Source organism: Macaca nemestrina, chromosome 1, assembly GCF_043159975.1.
Source record: "Macaca nemestrina isolate mMacNem1 chromosome 1, mMacNem.hap1, whole genome shotgun sequence".
NCBI classification, from domain to species: domain Eukaryota; kingdom Metazoa; phylum Chordata; class Mammalia; order Primates; family Cercopithecidae; genus Macaca; species Macaca nemestrina.
This window is the reverse complement of record NC_092125.1, coordinates 147,765,523-147,785,547: the sequence shown is the minus strand read 5'-3', so window position 1 is coordinate 147,785,547 and position 20,025 is coordinate 147,765,523. Positions and strand designations below refer to the sequence as shown.

Below are 20,025 nucleotides of genomic sequence, written 5' to 3'. Positions count from 1 at the left end.
AATCCTTGAATTGTAATCCCCAATGCAGGAGATGGGGGCTTGGGGAGTTGTTTGGATCATGGGGGTGAATCCCTCATGGCTTGGTGCTGTCTTTATGATAGTGAGTTCTCACAAGATGTAGTTATTTAAAAGTACATGGCAACACTCCCTCTACTCTCACTCTTTCTCTCTCTTGCTTGTTACTGCTTTCGCCATGGGATGTGTCTGTCCCCACTTCACCTTCTAGCCTCCTTAAAAGCTGAATAGATTCCAGCACCATGCTTCTTGTAAAGCCTGAAGAACTGTAAGCCAATTAAACCTCTGTCCTTTATAAATCACCCAGTCCCAGGTATTTCTTTATAGCAGTGCAAGAACAACCTAACACTCTTTGCCTTCACTTTACTCTGTCAGCTCCCTCCTGAATTATTTCCTGTCTTCCTGGAAGAAAAAAACACTCCCTGGCTGAGCCACAGTTTTGGGGTTTGCCAGCATCACAGGTCTTTCATATAAATGAGATCACAATATTCATCCTATTGTGTCTGGTTTGTTTCATTTAGTATAATGTCCTTCAAGTCTCATCCATGTTATAGTGTGTCAGACTTTCATTCCTTTTTAAGGCTGAAAAATATTCCATTGTATGCCACATTTTGTTTATTCATTCAATCACTGATAGACATTTGGGTTGTTTCTACTATTATGCATAATGCTGCTATGAACATTGGTGTAAAAATACCTTCAATGATGAATATGTTAATTTGCTTCACTCTAGTAATCTTTTTACTATCTATATGTATCCCATAACTTCTTACTGTACATCTTAAATTTATACAATAAAATTTATTTAAAAAAATCTTTTACATTCCTGCTTTCAGTTCTTTTGCATATATACCCAGAAGTGGACTTGCTGGGTTATATGGTAATTCAGTGTTTAATTTTCTGAGGAACTACCATACTGGTTTGTGTCATACATACATTCATACAGTATTGTGTCATTTTACATTCCCAACAGCAATGTGCTTGTGTTCTAATTTCTCCACCATCTTGAAAACACTTATTTTCTGCTTTTGTTTGTTTATGTTTGTTTTATAATAGCATCCTAACATGTGTGATGTGATAGCTCATTTTGTTTTTGATTTACATTTCCCTAATGGTAGTGATGTTATACATCTTTCCATGGGATTACTGGTCATTTGTAAATCTTCTTTGGAGAAATGTCTATTCAAGTATTTTTCCAGGTTGCCAGTTTTGAGTGAACCCTGAAGTCAGAAAAGGCTCTGCAGCAGATTCAGGATGTAAGTTACAATGCTATTAATATTTGGACCTCATGACTGATAAACTCTAATTATATCAGAAGGCTCTGTAGCTGGTAGAGATGCCATATGGGCCCTTTGGTAATCTCCCATAAGAGAAACCCTGCTTATATCCGTAAGATTTTGGAGACAGGCCATGCCCTCTCTGTCAAATGCAATTTACCCTTTGGAATATAGCTATGAGCTTGCTCTGATTGAAACTGAATGACTGAACCTGGAATGTCAAATGGCTACGCTCTCTGTTCTCTGTTTTTCCCATTATGAACTGGGTAATAATTGAATCCACTGAACCGTGAAATTGAATGTATACCCTAGCATACTACTCTTAAATCAAAATGGCATGTATTGAAATGGGGCCCTAGCAGGTCTAGAAAGCACAGAAAAATGTGTAAGCAGGCAATTCAGATTTCCATGACACCTGTTCCCATTGCTTTGACATTGCTCCTTCAACTTTCCTAGAGAATTCCCTTTACCAGTTAATGAAGGAGGAAAAACCTCAGGCCTGATTTTTGGATAGATCTGCATTGATTGTCAACATCAGCCCGAAGTGTACAGCTTCAGGCTGCATTAGAGCTTGAAAGATGTTAGTAAGGTGAACTCTTTCCAGTATGTAGAACTTGAGGCAATACATATAGTTAGAAGGAGAGATGGCTTGAGATACGGATCTACACTAATTCAGAGAGCACTGGCTAAGAGTTTGGCCAGCTGGTCAGGCACTTGGAAATAATGGGTTTGAAAGGCTAATGATAAGAAGGTCCGAGGAAGATAAATTTAGATGAACCTTTCAAAATGGAATCAATGTAGAGTTAATTATATTCCATGTAGATACTTAACAGAGAGCATCCTCTATAGAGTAGGTTCTCAATAGTCAGGTAAAGAAGATGGACCTTTACTGGATATCAGTCAACATTTTTCCATACTAATCATGGTGGTTGCTCAATGGGCCCACTGGCACAAATCCAACAATGTGGACTTTTCTTCACCAAGGTTGATCTGGCTACCACCCCTGGTGACTGCCAAACCTGCCAAAGTAGAGGCCAACACTGAGCTCCCAACAGGGCAATGCTCCCTGGGAGATGAGTTGGAGCTATAATAGCTGCAATTGTTCTCACAGGGGTAGACACATATTCCAGACATAGATTTGCTTTTTTTTTTTTTTTTTTTTTTTTTTTTTTGAGACGGAGCCTTGCTCTGTCGCCTAGGCTGTAGTGTAGTGGCCGGATCTCAGCTCACTGCAAGCTCTGCCTCCCGGGTTTACGCCATTCTCCTGCCTCAGCCTCCTGAGTAGCTGGGACTACAGGGGCCCGCCACCTCGGCCGGCTAGTTTTTTGTATTTTTTTAGTAGAGACGGGGTTTCACCGTGTTAGCCAGGATGGTCTCGATCTCTTGACCTCGTGATCCGCCCGTCTTGGCCTCCCAAAGTGCTGGGATTACAGGCTTGAGCTACCGCACCCAGCCATAGATTTGCTATTCTACCAAAAGTTCTTCTTGCAGTTGAAATGCAGTTGATACACAGCACGAATTATACATCAGAAGAGAGAGAGAGCCGATATACCTATAGCAATATGAATGTATCTTTAAATCCCAGTGCTAAGTGAAAAAAAGAAGATGCAGAATGGCCTAATATCATTTCCATAATTAAAGATATGCATAAAAACCAGTAGTATATTTTTGGAAGAACACATAAAGATAAAAATACACTTTAAAAATTATAAAATAGTGGACTATTTTAGGGAGAGGGGAATGAGAGTGGGGATAAAAAGAAGTCAGCCTAAGAGTAGGTCCATGAAAAAACTGAAGGATGATAATATGCATAAATTCATTAATATGATTATCCCAACAACTCTGTACCTAAGGTGAAAGACAAAGAGAGAGAGTGGAAAACCTTAAAAAAAATAAAAAAATAAAACAAAAGAAGCCAAAGTTGAAAGACTTTTTTTTTTTTGACTCCTTTGGCATCCAGGACTCTGGCAGGTGACTTAGGTCAAATTACTAGACAATCTCATTCAGGTCTTTGAATCTTGAAAAAGTGGCATGAAGATGCATGACAGTTTAGAAATTATTCATAACGCAGTAGCATTGGCACGGAGAGTCCAATGGTGGCCAAGTTGACTGGTGCCAATGTCATTGGTGGCATCCTAACTAGACTACTCCTTGCTTAGGGTGTTCTGTTGCAAGAAATCCTTAACTTCAGACTGTTTTCTGACCCTGGATTTCAAGCTTTTTAGCTGATTCTGTAAGCAACCCAGTCTCTATCTTATAATTTGTTTTCTGCTTAGGTTAGCCAGAGAAGATTTTTCTTTAAAACCAGTCAGACTTGGTGGTATCCCAAAGTCCTAATTGGGTTCTAGAATGCAAACAGCTTCATCATCTGGCCTTAAGACCCCTTCATTCTTGTGTATTCTAGATAAAGCCAGTGTTTCGATTACAGGCATGAGCCTTTGCCGACACAGCAGATAAAACTAGCATGACAGATTCTAGGAATAAGCTTTAGAGTGGCATTGAATGGAATCAACATTTTATTTGTGTTAACTCAGTATTTTTTGTATTGGCTTTCTCTTAGCCATTAAATTGCTGTCCTTTAAATATTACCTCAATATTGAAGAAAAATGTAGAGTTGTTAGAAAACATCTATTTTCTTGCTAGAAACAAGCAACAGATAATCAGTGCCACATTGCAATTTTCCTAAATAAAAACATCATACATTGAAACTGGGCCCTAGCAGATCCAGAAAGCACAGACAAAATGTATAAGCAGCAATTCAGATTTCCATAATATCTGATCTCAAGAGAAAATCATCCATAATTTTATAATCCATATCAATGTTTTCATTCCATGAAATTTTCTCTCCTTCCTGAGGGATCTCTAGGTATTACATGTTGCTAGAAAGAAGTTGTTTGTCATAATGAACCATTAAATGACCTGAGTAAAAAGTAATTAATGACTTTGATGTGTCACTAATGTCCTGATGAGTATCTCATAAGATGAACATCTGAAATTTTTCTTAAACCCATATGTAGGATACTGATTTCTATTACCCACATAGGGAACTAATATCTGGATTAGTCGTATTTTAGCCTGAGAACAAATGACTTCCTGGTCCTATTAATTAATAAGTTACTTACTACCAATTTATTATCAAATAAATTTATTTGCTATTACGAGTACTTTTACAGCTCACTGTTTAGCCTTATAAACTACTGGGCCCATCCACCCCACCTCCATGATTATACTTGTGAATAGCAGCAACAAATAGGACATATTTTCACATGTGGTTTTCCTTGTTTGAATTCTCAAAAATCTTATTCAAAGTAATAGGAAGAGATTCACTACAATATTTCCCAGTAAAATTTAATCCACAAAAATACAGACTCTCAAACCAATTCAAAGGGTTTTACTATTGTAGTTTTAACATTTCACAGTCTCATTATAAGACTATCACATGGTGAGTATGGAGATTAGCATGAAGACAGAGACCCAGTGTATGAGCTCCCTATAAGACTGGGATTTCAAATGAATCTCTTTTAACCAGACTGATACTACTAGCAAAAGTCTATACAATACTTATTTTAATTAAAAACTTCAACCTGACTGTTCAAGTTTTCTAGGCCATAACCTGTTTCTTCCAAAACAAATAGAAACCATGTTAAGGCTTCTTAACAGTATTCATATTTTCAGAGAATCTGACTAGATATTTATTAATGAAATAATTTTACTGGTTAAGTCATCATTTCATTTTTTTTAAACAAATGAGATAATTCATTGTAGTGAAAAAGAATATTAATTTGCATTTAAGTTTAGGCATAGCACCATACTAGATTTCAATAAACAATAGAATTGACCTATTACCTAAGAAAAGAACAACAAATCAGTAGGTAACCATATCCAAATAGCAGAAATTTAAGAGAGTAAGTTTTACTGTATTCTTAAAAGTATGTGGTTAATTTTTCTAATTCTTCTAATGTTTAAAGTAAAAACAACCTGGGGCAAAAATGTCTCAATTAGGATGACATTAGGGAAGGAAAGCGGGAAAATGGCTAAGCAAAGACAAAAATATGATTTTTAAATTTCAAATTAAATTTTAACTTCAAATAAATAAGACAGAAATCTGCATAAAAATAAAAGTGAATCTACAAGATTGCATTACTTTTTTTCCCAAAATAATCATGGTGGTTGCTCAATGAGTCCACTGGCACAAATCCAACAATGTGGACTTTTCTTCACCAAGGCTGATTTGGCTACCACCCCTGGTGACTGCCAAACTTGCTAAAAGTAGAAGCTGACACTGAGCTCCCAACACAGCAACGCTCCTTAGGGGATCAGTTCGAGCTAGCTGTGACTGTCCTCACAGGGGTAGACACATATTCTAGACATGGGTTTGCTATTCTACCAAAAGTTCTTCTGGTAGTTGAAATGCAGTTAATATATAGCATGAAGAATTATACATCAGAAGACAGACAGCTGATGGACCTATTGCAATGAATGAATTAGATGAACACAGAGAAAATATTCACACAATTCTTGTAAAATACTGAGGCTATAAAAGTAAAGGGAAAATGATTTTTCACAGAACCTACCTTGAGTTACTGCCAAGACCTAAATGTTCCAAAGGTGGCTTAAAACATTTGATGAACTCAAAGTACAGCCAGGTTGTGTAGTCCTTAAGGTTTTGCTTCTTTATAATTCTTCTTTAACAGCTTTTATATTTTTAAAATGGCATGAATTATTAACACTATGAGTTATTAGATATAAAATACTGAAGAGAATGTACCTGTTGACAGTTCCTGGAAATCCTAAATACAACTGCATAATAGCTATTAGAGAAATGAATTGGCTTAATCTGAGCCAATGCCAAAGCTAAAATAGGTAGCCAAAATATCTATGGTCTAGCAAGGAGACACATGCATAAGAAATAATGAGCAAAGAGATACCCATACTACTCACAGGAAGTCCCTGTTTTCCTGGTGGCCCAACTTTTCCAGGGTTTCCCAAAATGCCATCTGCTCCATGGTATCCTTGTATGCCTTTTGGTCCAGGTAGGCCTTGAAGTCCCTTGATAATTAAAAATTATTTGGATGAAAAGATGCTGAAAAGATGTTAAGATGACAAATACTTTTTTATTTATTGAGTTGGAGAAGTTTACATTTTAATATTCTGTTCTAGGACAAATTTTCCTGTTTCCTGGATTCCTTAATGATTTAATATTTGGATTCAACAGATAACTTTAAAAGTTTAAAAGCCTTTAAAAGTTCCCCAAACAAAAATGCCAAGCTAATCAACAATTTACTGTGTAACTTTTTGGGCCTTAGTGTAATTCTCTGGTGTTTCTTATTGTGTCAACCAATATTTTATATAATTGTGGAGAAAAGATCAGCTATATGCACCTGTCATCTTAGGACAGAGGCTATCATTTCCCATCTGCCAAACCTTATATTGTGTTATTTTCCCGAGAAATAAATTATGGCTAATTAGTTGCCACTTTGAATCAGATAATTGTATGACTGAAGCAAGGTCTGAACATTTTGTTTCTACCCTTGGGCAACTGAATTTCATATTCAAGGATCTCTGATCTGAATGTGCTTATAATTTACATTCATTTCCTCTATTTTTTTTCAAGCCAATACAGGTTACCCAAAGCAGGCATCTAATCCTTGGCTAGGGGACACCAGTAGAAGTCTTTGCTGAAGAGCCAGTCAACACTTACCTGCCTGGCCAGGAGAGGAAACTGATGGTGAGGTAAAAGTTAATCTTTGTCTGTGATAAAAAGATTATTTTTTTTTCTAAGACTTTTTATTTGTCTAGAGAATGAGAGGCTGAGTCCTCTAATTAAAATCTACCTCATACCATTTTAATTATGCTTGAAGATCTCTGGTCTTTGTCACCATTCATTTCACTATGATTTTAAGTTCTCTGTTTTTCAGTGGTTCACCGTCAGAAGCATGAGTCCACCGGGAGGGCTTCATAACACAGGAAAATAGCATCCTTCAACTGAAGGGACTTATATTTAAACAGCAAGCTTGGTTTCGAGTTAATGGTCATATTTGTTCCCTCTGTGTTCCAGCATGGGTTTAAATTGTTTTTAAGACAATCTGATTTATCCAACATGATGACATAATTGGCCCCAAACTTTTCTGCTTGCTAAAGTTGCCAGTTCTATTTAGAAAAGCAAGAAAGATGAAAGAGGCCTGTTACTTACAGGAATCCCAGCTTTCCCAGAAGGACCAGGAGCTCCTTTTTTCCCCTTATGACCCTAAAAATGGAAAGCACAGTTGTCAGTTGACTGTAATAAACTTACTTAAACTGAAGCCATAGAAAAGAACACTGAGACCTGGATGCTGCAGCAAGAACTAGCACGAACTAGTCGTATATCATTGAGATTGCCATTTAATTTTCCTGGGAGTCAGCTTCTTCATCTGAAAATGAGAACCTTTGACAAGATCATCTAGTAATTTCCTTGTAGCTCTAAATTATATGATTTAAGAATTTAAAGTGTACTTCTAAAAGGGACCTGAATATATTATTTAATCAATGTCCCTACTTTCAGCAAGGGCCTTGATCTCCTTTTGAAAATGCTACATATTTACTTAAACATTTAGTATCAGTAAACGTTATCAGTAAACATTTACTGAGTATCATGTATCAGGGACTCTGTCATGTGCTTGGAAGGCAAAGGCAAAGTTCCTCCTTGCAAGGCACTTACAATGTGGCAAGGGGAACATGAACTGATAGCCTAAAATGAGCTTCTCTGGAAGAACAGAGAAGAGCATACTTGTGATTCAAGGAAAAGATATTTATTTCCCACGGAACTGTTTGCTTTTCCATGTGTGAGATGTTTTAAATCATAATTGATTCAGCAGTAATGGGTCTGCCAGGATAGTTAGGAACATTGCTCTTACAAATCATGCCATTGTTCTGATGACATTCTAAAAGTATTTAAAGAAGAAAATGTGGAAAAGAGTGACTTGGTTCACAAATAAGAAAAAGAATCATGTTGTCATTACCAGACACATTTCTCAGAAATCATCATCAGTTCTCACAAACAGGATAATCCCACTAAAGTGGGATGTTAAATCATTCAATTTTGAAGACAAATTGTGCTAAAGATTCAGTTTAACAATAACAACAGAGAAACAACTTCAAAAGATGTTACTTTTTTTGACAACGAGCTTAAAGATTTTATGAAGAAATAGTATGTTTTCACAGAGAAAAAGAGCATCTTCTCTAAGAGATAAAAATCCAACTTTTGCAGGATTTGATAATGGGGAGATATAAGGATCATGGGTTGTACTTCCAACTTTGAAAACTATTGTACTTGTCTTAGAAGTCACTAATGCAAAATGTTTCTGAAGATGAGAAAACGAGAAAATGGGATAGTTGGTGACCTGGGTTTAATTAAAGCATATACATTTCTAGCGCATATGATCCCTATAAGTAAAATATGTTTTTCCTAACCCAATAAAAAAGCAAAATAAACAAAGACTATTTTAAATAGTGGAAAAAAGTTGTGATTTCGGTCATCTTGAATAATACTTATTAAATAGCATATGAATCATAATATGCAATTATGTTAATCAGTGTGTTTTTTCCTTTACAGAATTTCTTTTTATGAAATGAGATATATGTGTTCTATACTTTTGATTTTTCAAAATGGACTTTTCCTTGGCTTTTGAATTTCAAAATAGTCCGACGAAACTCATGGTGGGGGTAACAGTTGGAAAAAAACATATTTTCAGTTTCAAAATCATGTTTTTTCAACACAAAAGCCTGACTCTTCAATATTAAAAGTCTATTTTTGAGTTAAAAACCAACGTTTGTTATAAAGGACTCAAATTATAAAATTTATGCTATAAAGAACATATTTAAAATAATAATAATAATAATAATAATAATAATAATAATAATGTAACAGAGAGTTTTTCCCATGAAAGGGGATAAGGATCCTCAAGTCAGGGAAAGGGAAAAGAAGCAGCAAAAGAGAAGCAGGACTGTTAGACACTGACAGCAGTCTCTGAAAAGAGCCTCTTGCCCCTCATCCTGCCCTTGAGTCTTTTTCTTTCTCTTTTTTTTTTTTTTTTTTTGAGACACCCAGGCTGGAGTGCAGTGGCTCGATCTCAGCTCATGGCAACCTCCACCTCCCAGGTTCAAGTGATTCTCCTGCCTCAGCCTCCCAAGTAGCTGGGATCACAGGCATGCACCACCACACCCAGCTAATCTTTGTATTTTTAGTAGAGACGGAGTTTCACCTTGTTGGCCAGGCTGGTCTCGAACTCCTAACCTCAGGTGATCTGCCTGCCTCGGCTTCCCAAAGTGCTGGAATTACAGGCACGAGCCACCGTGCCTGGCCTGACCTTGAGTCTTTCTTAGGGTGGATAGAAACACTAATGCTTCCAGACAAGTTTGGGGATCTGGGCACAAAGATGATACCTAGGGAGACCAACGTCCTCACTGAGAAGTCTATATAAAGTATATAGAGTAAAAGTCTCTGCCTGAGATGTCTAGGACAGTGGGATTAAGAATGTTTTTCTGAGTCCTCCAAGTACCCTGTATGGTGTGGGGAGCAGATAATGTTATTTATATGTGGCCAAGAACAGAAGAAGATGGCCCTGAGAGGCCTGAGGAGGTCTTGGACCTGAGATGAACAAATAGCTGCACATGCCAGTATAGGTCAAAGTACTTCTGGCAGGAGGGCCAAGGTAGATGCCAACATGGTGAGATGATAGCAACCGTGGGCCAAAAGGGATGATGTGCATTTCAGGGGACACTAGTGTGAACAGATGATGACTGAAGACTAAACTTATTTTCCACCCGCCTTCCCTACCATCTGTAACTCCAAATTTGAGAAGAGAGTGAGTGGGGAAAACTCTAAATCAAATGTAGGATATTTGAGTGAATGGAGTTAAGGGCAGTTGATGGATTAGATTTACAGTACATATAAAACTGTACTTTCTTTTTGCCTGGCCAGCATTGAAAAATATGTATAGTGGCCCATTTGAAATCAGATCCATTTTAAAAGACTTCTGTTCATTGGGACTGTGCTGGCTCACAGAATACTAGAGAACATAGTCTAATTATTTTGATGAGGGAAATATTTTTTAATATGCAACGTTAACACAAACTCTTGTTTTTTGTTTGTTTGTTTAAATGAGGCTGAAGGACAATTATCTAGATACTTCACTAGTTCTAACACTCTTTAAGAAGGTAGCTTGATAAAGCAAAAATAGATTTAGAGAGTTAAGCAAAAATTATTCTCTCTTTTTTAACCAAGAAATTTCAATTTATTGAAATCTGGAATTTTGTTTTGGGAGAACAAAGATTTTGGCTTGAGTCTTGGTCTTTGAGAGTCATTATAGGACAGTTAACTCACATTTGCATTACAAAAGTTTTAAAAAATGGTTCTGCAATAGGTTTTGACTTGCTCTAAATTTTTCTTTATAGCTGCCCACAGTCTTATGCCCAATGAATGAATTGGTTGGTTAGGTTAAATTAATCATATTTTACTTAATTTTTAAAAGATTACAAGTAATAGGCTTCTGCATAATAACAGGAGCTAGGAAATAATGTTTCTAGTGTTGCTTCTGTTGCTAATTAGTTCTGTGATTTTAGGTAACTCATAATCTCTCTGAGATTTTAATTTCTTCATCTGAAAATTGAGAGGGTTATCCAGACAATTTTAAAGGGCCATTTCCAACTCTAAAAAATAAATTTAAAGCTTTGCAAAAACAAGATGACAGCAATTGGACAGGACCCATCTGGCCACTGAAGGTATCCCTAGTGAATAATACACAGTCATTATTCTTGTAGCAATTAATACAATTTTAAATTCTAAGAGGCTTTTAAATGTGCCCTTGGGTTATATGCCAGCATTACCCAAAGTAGGAAAGAACTAGCTCTCCTGGATTATACAGAATTTAAACTATGGCTTCTTAGCACCTTTTAGCTCCAACACACAGGGAGAGCTGACCACATAGGCTAGAGAGGCAGTTGACTAGTAAGAGTATTTGATATTCATTAGCATAATTTTAACATATACTAATAAGCATCAGAAAATGTCTTACTCCCGAGATTTCTCAAGATGGAAAAAGAAAGCCTGTAAATATGAAAGTATTAATTGTAAAAAAGTAGACATTTTAGGATCAAATGTTGGACAGAACTTGCATTCTTAGGCACTTACTACAAATGTAAGGAAGTAGCATGACAGCAGCAACAGTATTCTAGGTTCCCAGTGTTTTCCATGACTTTTTCCAATTTGGGTACTAAAAATTCTAAGTGAATGACTTACCTATCTTCTTTCTCTGCTTTTTTTTCTTGTTTAGGCTTATCTTCAATAGGATATTTTATTTATTAATATTATTTATTAGGGAACCTAACAGAAAGTTACTGAATAGATGCTAAGACTATTCAAAATGAGTTCTAGGTAAGTGAATGCCTATTTAACATATCTGATTCAACCCCATTTTATTACTTACTCCCATAAGTGGAAAACACAAGTATGGGTGAAGGCTGCTTAACAAATCAGGAGAAACACAATCTCAAAATCATTACTTTTTATCCACTCTCATCTAATTTATTATTAATAGTAGAGTGCATTTTCTTAAGAATTGAATTTGAAATCAATAGCATGTGAAGTCAGAATGCCTGAAAAACAGGGCAGCAACGTATAGAAGGTGCAAATGACAAAGTTGCTTGCTACGTAAGGTTGAGGCAATGTCTATCTGGCCACATGGAAAAAGAAGACTAAATTCAGTAAACCAACAGATTTTTAGTTTGCTTGATAAATATTTGATTTGCCTTATGAAGAAACAACTTTTAAATCAATTATAAGCCTGTGTCACATAGTCAAACTACTTTTTCCTCTCTTATCCTATGACAATGATTCTTTGCTTGGTCGAACTTTAGTCAGGCTCCTGAACCTTCTAGGCCCTCCGTGTACTTCCTTGTAAAATCCAGTTTTAGCAACGAACCCTGCCAAGTCGGTTTAGCAAGAACCTTCACCCTCACTATCTGATCACTCTTGCTATTTGATATCTAACTGGGTTCCTCATCCTCTACCATCCCTCAGTTGATGTCTGATTATCCCACAGTTGATGTGTGATCACCTTGGCCCGTCTTCAGCAAAATTCTTGTTAGGTCAGTTTAACCAAAATTCCCCTTGCCCCTGGTGTTTCCTCTTAAGTAATTTTCCATTCACTCATACTCAATCTGCTCCTTTGTTATAAATTCCTACTTGCCCATGCTATATTTGGTGTTGAGTCCAATCTCTCTTCCCCACTGCAAAATCCCATTGCAGTGGTCACTGTACTTATTGTAATAGTCCTGAACAAAGTCTTCCTTACCATGCTTTAACAATTATCCATTTAATGATTTTCTCTTTAATGCTTTCTACAACAATCATATAGGTTTGACTGATTTTTTTTTACCTTATAATACTAGTTTTAAGGTTTGTTGGTATTTCTGTTTGAAACCTCAAGAACATAGTATTAATTTGAGACAACTTAGGCAATTTTCACAAAGTTAGAATAGGCTTCTGGAAAAGAAAAATTTGGATAATAGTCAAAACAAATGACTCAATCAATAATTTTGTATTAGCACAATTATTGAAAAACACCCTATTTAGAGGCCCACAGTGATCCATATTCTACAGTGATAAATGATAATTTGACTTACAATAAATAGCAACCCCTTGTGCTCCTGCTTTCTAAAATTGCTAACAATAAATCTCAAATTATCTTAAATAATTTCAACTTACTTCACATCCTCTCTCTCCTTTTAGTCCTTGTTCACCCTGGTCACCTGGCTCGCCCTTTAGTAGAAACCAAAATAAAAATCACATATGAAGCAGAGACCAAATAAGTTATATTAATGTTAATTTTTAGAAACAATGCTTTCAAAACATACTGGGGGTCCTTGTTGTCCAGTGGCACCTCTTAGTCCTGGTACGCCCACATGGCCCTACAAAGAGAAAAGATTACATTATTAGAGTAAGTAGAGACATGTGACTTAAGAGAATAGGATACTCTCACTTAAAATGGTAGCAAAGTGTTGCAAAGCTCAACTTAAATGTCATAGAGATTATGATTCTTCTTAGAAATAGAAAAGAACATAATAGCTGTTGGATATTATGGTGACTGAGAACAACTTAGGGTTCTCTTTCCCTCCCTCCCTCTCTCTCTCTCTCTCTCTTTCTTTCTCTCTTTCTTTCTTTCTTGTGAATTAACGTAGCAGCTTGAATGGTGGCCTCCCAAATGTGTGTCTATGTCCTAATCCCCAGAACCTGTGAATGTGATCTTGTTTGGAGAGAGGGTCTTTGCAGATGTCATTAAGTTAAGGATCTCAAGATAAGATTATCCTGGATTATCCATGTGGGCCCTAAATCCGCTAAAGAGCATAAGTGACACAGAGGTACACTGAAACAGACAACAGAGGAGAAGGCCAGGTGAAGACACAGGCAGAGACTGGGGAGAGGCAGTCCTAGGAATGCTGACAGCCACCAGAAACTGGAGGGGGCAGGAGTGTGGCCCTAGAGCCTCTAGAGGGAGTGTGGCCCTGTTGATCCCTTGAGTTTGGATTTCTGGTCTCTAGAACTGAGAAAATTACATACCTATTGTTGTAAGCCACCCATTTTGTGGTAATTTGTTATAGCAGCCTCAGGAAACTAATATAGTCAATAACCAAAGGAACAGAGTTTGAGAATACATTTCTTTTTCAACCTCTTCCTCCTCTGAAAGTGTACTATGGTCTCCATTTTTACAAACTAAATTCACAGTTATTTGGACGGTAGATTTACTGGGCTGAAGACTGGAAGCAGTCACTGGGAGGTATTACTATAATACCAAGAAACACCACATGACTGACATTCAGCAATCCATCATCACCTTAGTTCTTCTAAGAAGGAATGCTGGCCTACCACATTTCCCTTTTCAAGTGTGTAAACAGAAACTAGCAACAACCCAGAAGCGTGTCAGATGACAGTTATGCAGGAAGAATTCTGCATGTAATCTCTTTTATCCCTTCTCCTACTGTTCTACTCAATCAGATTTCTTTCTTCCTATTTTCTGTATATTACAGAAAGAATGCCTTAGGAAAAGAGTTATCAGTCCCATCTCCTGGGCTAGAAGATGAGATTGCATACATAGGTTAACAATATTTATTCTTACAGAAAAGTTAATTGAAGGCTTCTTTGTTTGCATTCTGAGGCAAATGTTTTTGGTTTAAGTGTCAACTTCCTCATAAAGGAAATAAAACCTGTTAAGGAAGTGAACAGTGGCAAGAGAGAAAGGCTAGTCTGGAAAGCTTCTATATAGCACATGGCCACACTAAAGTAGAAACCACAATCACACATGACCCTTAGCAAAACATGAGCACAGCCAGCAATGAACAGAATCTGGCCAATCAAGCGGGAGTGTGGTATAAGTAAATATGACTACTTGAAGGTCACTTATCAAACAGGATTCAGGAAAGAAGTGGCTGGTGAAAAGCTGGAGCTGAAGTGAGAGTGAGAATATGAGCAAACTACAAAACTCGAAACTATCATGCCAAATTATGGCTTTTCCACCATCCCTGTATGTAGTTTTACAGAAATATTTTCAGAATGATCATAGAATAGCCAACTGCCTCTCCTAGCTTTGTAAAGTATGAATGTAAATCTCACCAAGACAAACTCGCATTCTAAGAGTTTCATTAAAACTACTTTGGTCCATTCTATCACTCCAAAAATTGTGACCATTTTTTTGTAATTGTAAAAATTCAATATGCCATAGAAAATGTTATTACAAAATTATGCAGGAGAGGTTATGGAAAGTGATGAATTTGTCAGATAATATTAGTGGTGGGATGAGTTGAATGGCCAAAGGAACTTACGAAACATTTTATAAGGGAAATGGTAAGTTCAATCTTGAAGAATGAGTGTTCCGGGCAGTAAAGTGAGGACATTCTGGCAAGGAATAGCATGGCAAATAAAGGGATGCATCTGACAGAACATGTTAGACAGAAAATGGACCTGAGAGGGCTATGACTGGAGACAGGGAGTCTAGTTGGGAAGCTATTGAAATAATTTTGGCGAAAAATGATAAGAGCCTCAACTAAAGTAGGACAAAGTAGCTAGATCCCAGAAACATTTAAGAACCAAAAGAAGTGGCTGACTGTGAGAGATAAGTAGGGGTATGGGGAAGAAAAAGAGATTCATAGAGATAGAGTGAGTGAGAGAGAGAGAGAGAGAGATTGAGAGAGAGACAGACAGACAGAGAGAGGGAGAAAGAGAGAGAAAGAGACAGGGAGAGGGAGGGAGGGAGAGAGAGAGAGAGAGAGACAGAGGATTCATCTACTGGCTTAGACATCTAAATGGCTGGTGATACTATTCACTGAACCAAGGACATAACAAGAGGAAGATCAGATCAAATTTGGAAAGGATGAGGTACAATGGTTTGGCACTTACTGAGTTTGAGGTGCCTGTGATGATGTCTAATAGCTATTTAGATATGTATGTCTGATGCTAAGGAGTAAAGACCAAGTTGGGATTTAGTTATTTTATTGTGTGTAAAAATTCTCTGACTATTGCCAACCTGCTCCCACTTTCCCCGCAAAAAGAATTTTGAGATGCAATATAATTTATTCAAAGTATTTCTGGGACTTCATCTCTCCTAAGTTTAGCTTGAGTTAATCTTGGATATTTATGTTTCCATTTATACCTTTAAGTAAAATGTTTCCATTTATACCCTTAAAAAGTGGCTGTTGCCAGGATAATAAGTTTATTCCCTCCATGTCCTCTGGCTCTCAAGCCTCAAATAAATTTATCTTGATCTATGTGATGTATAGTTTTAGTTTGCAGGATGACAGCTATAATTGTTTTTCCTTTTATGAAATAACATGAAATAACTGTACATATTTTATAGCTAAAATTCACTAAGTTTATTTTTATACTGATTAAATGTTCTTATTCCCCATGTTTTTTATGTATATGATGTCCATGGGGACAGAGATTGTGTCTGGGATGTCCAGTGTAATATCCATGGCCCCTAGCTCGTCTCCTGGCCCGTGGCAGACACTCAAATACAAGCTTAATGATGAGAGAAATTTTTTTTTTTTTTCTGTTGTTGTTGTTTTTTGTTAGATGGAGTCTTGCTCTGTTGCCAGGCTGGAGTGCGATGGCACAATATTGGCTTATTGCAACTCTGCCTCCCAGGTTCAAGTGATTCTCCCTCCTCAGCCTCCCAAGTAGCTGAGACTACAGGTGCGTGCCACCACACCCAGCTAATTTTTTGTATTTTAGTAGAGATGAGGTTTCACCATGTTGGCCAGGATGGTCTCGATCTCCTGACCCCATGATCTGCCCACCTTGGTCTCCCAAAGTGCTGGGATTACAGGCGTGAGCCACTGTGCCTGGCCCAGAGACACGGTTTTTAGAAATGTTATAATACATAACACATAAAGTGTGTCAGTACAAGTAAGTATTCATTAATAATAATGAGCAGGACCCTTGACTTTGGTCAAAGATGTTTGCGACTATAAACAATTTTTTTTTAAAGCCAGGTGATTATTTAGTCATAAAGAGAATCAAATGTTGATATATTTTATAACATGGATGAACTTTTTAAACATTACGCTAAGTGAAAGAGGCCAGACACAAAAGGCTGTATGTTGTATGATTCTATTTAAATGAAATATCCGGAATACACAAATCCAGAGACAAAGAGAAAAGTGGTTTCCAGGGGCTCAGGGGAATAGGGGGTGACTGCTTGGTGGGTATGGGGCTTGCTTTTGGAAGTGTTGAAAATGTTTGGAACTATACAATGGTGATGGTTTCACATGATGGAGTTCAAGACATACTACCCCAAAATACGGCATCTTGGAATATTGACTATTTTAAGCTGAAGGAATCTGAGGGATAGCATGTGCAGAAAGGACTTTCTTACCTTCCTTTGATGCAGGTCATAAGACACTCATGTGAGAGGTGCCCTCCCTATACGTGGAGGAAAAGAGCATCCTTATCTCCATAAATGAAGGGACACAGAGAATAATCTGAATGAACAGTCCTTGCTCAGTTTTCCCCAGTTTACTAATCTTAGCCCATACCTTTGGCCTATTACCTTCTTCTAAGACTTCCTCATCAAATCTAGCATAAAAATACTGAGGTTTAACTGTTTCTTTGGAGCTTTATTTTTTTACGAAGGCTCCCACGTTACATAAAATTTATATGAAATTAATCTGTATGCTTTTCTCTTGCTAATCTGCCTTTTGTCACAGGGTCCCCAGCCAAGAATTCAGAAGGATAGAAGAAAAAGATATTTTTCCTCCACTGCACACAATGTGAATGTACTAAATGTCACTGAGTTGTAAAGTTTAAAATGGTTAAAATGGTAAATTTTACGTTACATGTATTTTATCCTAATAAAGAAGCTTGGTGATAATGCTAACCATCAGTTTAGCAGAGGGAAATCAGTGTAGACAATATCCATATAGAAAAGCAAACATTTTAAAATATCACCTGAAGCTATAACAAGATAACCTAATTCTAAATAAAGCACGGTTCCTCTGTATAAATCAAACTTGTGCTAGGAGAAAACTTGGCAAGGGAGAAAGTTGGATATTTCATGATTCTGAGCTAAGCAGTACAAGTAGCATGGTTGTCTGGCACAAGATGGCTAAGTGTTTAGCATAGAATCACCAATACATAAAACAATCCCTAAAGACTAAGGACTTAGGAAGAAATAAGACAGAAAGGAAGACATGGATCAAACTAGTTTATAAAACATCTACAGTTGAAAACTTAATCAGGGGTATACAAGCAAGGGGAGGAGAAGTAGATTAGACAGTGAACCTAGGGAAAAGTGAATGACTGTCCAGAATAATGCTGGCAGGGCTTTTCTTCAGCTAGCCAAGTGCGGAAATTCTTGTCTCCTTTCAAGCGAATAGTTAACTGCTCATTTGCTGGTAAATATACTGATTTAGCTACTGAATGTTCTGTAGTTGGTAGAAGCCAAAATGAGATATTGCAAGAACCTGGTTTTCTTGAGACTGTGTGAAGAAGTCATGCACAGAAAAAGCTGAGGAACTTTAAGAGGCTTCTCAAATTATGCTGGAAGCAGTTGGGTTGGCTTCTCAACTCAGAGAAAAGTAAATTTCAAATAAATCCACTCAATTCCTTGGGTTAGGAAACACTTGTAGATACAAATGTTATGTAAATTAGAAACAGAACACATATAACCTGCTAAAAATGTTTCTTTGAAAACAGAAAAACAAATGGTAATCGCAACAATTTCACAAACATTTAGAACTATTCTCAACATCTGCTTCAAAGAGAGTTTTAGGGAGTGAAAGTTAATTTTTCAGATTCCTCTGGCTTGAGAAAAATCAACTTATTAATGACAGTTATCTATCTATCATCTTGTCCATTTAGTTTGGGTAATATAAATCTGCATTTCAGACATGACCACAGAAATATTACCTTGACAGAGAGATGTATCAGATCAATTAACTCATCAATTCATTATTAAAAACTTATTATGTACAGGGATTAGAACTAGACACTGTACAAGAAAGAAAGAAGACATATGCAAACTGGGGGAGCTAAGACACCTACACATTAAAAATAATTAGCAAAAAAAAATAGCAACAGAAGATGGTAAAATGTTTGTGTTGAATGACTTAAATAAATAATACTATTACAGGACTACAGGAGAGAGCAAGATTACCGTTAGTGGGTCAGGGAAAAGGAAATGAGTGAAATTATAAAGGATTTACATAAGCAAAGATTACATAATATTATAGGCAAGTAGAGAATGCTATGAGCAAAGGAATAAGACAGGAACAACAGGGAGACAGGAGACAACCTCTAACTCTGTAAAACAATTGACAATTTAAATAGAGAGGGAAGAGATATAAGGCAGGAATACAGAACATCTTCAAAACAAATGTGATTCTAAAAAATGACTCTGAATAATTCTATACACAGTCTAATTTTAGCTAAGTTGGTCATATAATATCCCTCTCAGGAATGGAAGAGGATAAGAATTGACTTAAGCCTTGAGAACATAAAGGTATTTAGCCATCTATTTGACACTTCTTTATTGAATTCCTACTATATACCAGGAACTTTGTGTTCTAGAAACTGGGGGTATAATGATGAAAACGAGAGACAAGATTTTATTCTCATGGATCCTACATTTTGGTGGAGGAAGACAAACAATAAACAAAGAAACGAATATATTTAAAAGGTGACAAGATGATATAGCACAAAATGTCATGAAGGAAGTTGAGTATTATGGTCCAGAGTGACTGATTGTTCTAGATCTATTTTAGATAGGGCAGTTAGAGAAGGCCTCTCAGGGGTAACATTTCAGTTGAGATCTGAATGATGCGAAAAAGCAGAAGTGGGAAAAGACAAAGATGATTCTAGGAAGGAGGAACAGAACGTAGAAAGACGTTTCTTCTAGGATTAAAAACATAAGACATTACTAATTATCTCAATAATGCTTATTTTCACTTGAAATGGAATAGAAACACAGAGAACCCTATTTAAATTCAGAAGTAAGGGGTATAACTTGTAATTACCTTATATCCCTCTGCTCCAGGCTCTCCTCTCTCTCCTTGTTCCCCCACTGGACCCTACAGAGACCACACACAAAACAGTTTTACAGCTGGATCAAAGTATATGTGAATGCAGGTGATAAGATTAATGTGGTTTATTCTTTTGTCAAAAATAAAAAACCAAATATATGATTTGTTTAGTTCCATTAAATAA

The 20,025-nt window shown here is 36.7% G+C and overlaps 1 protein-coding gene across 21 annotated transcripts in view; it reads right to left on the bottom strand.

Annotated features, from left to right (window-relative positions):
* LOC105482774 (collagen type XXIV alpha 1 chain) overlaps nucleotides 1–20,025 on the bottom strand; it is a 421,145-nt gene that overhangs the window by 90,301 nt on the left and 310,819 nt on the right. For all 21 annotated transcript variants that reach the window (XR_011617622.1, XR_011617589.1, XM_071087115.1 and 18 more), the window contains 5 exons: nucleotides 19,836–19,889; nucleotides 13,185–13,238; nucleotides 13,036–13,089; nucleotides 7,486–7,539; nucleotides 6,234–6,341 (listed from right to left, as the gene is read on the bottom strand). Coding sequence is in view for 19 of the 21 variants with exons in the window: in XM_071087115.1 (XP_070943216.1) it covers nucleotides 6,234–6,341; nucleotides 7,486–7,539; nucleotides 13,036–13,089; nucleotides 13,185–13,238; nucleotides 19,836–19,889 (324 nt within the window). In the remaining 2 variants the exon portion in view is untranslated. The remainder of the gene's footprint in view (nucleotides 1–6,233; nucleotides 6,342–7,485; nucleotides 7,540–13,035; nucleotides 13,090–13,184; nucleotides 13,239–19,835; nucleotides 19,890–20,025) is intronic.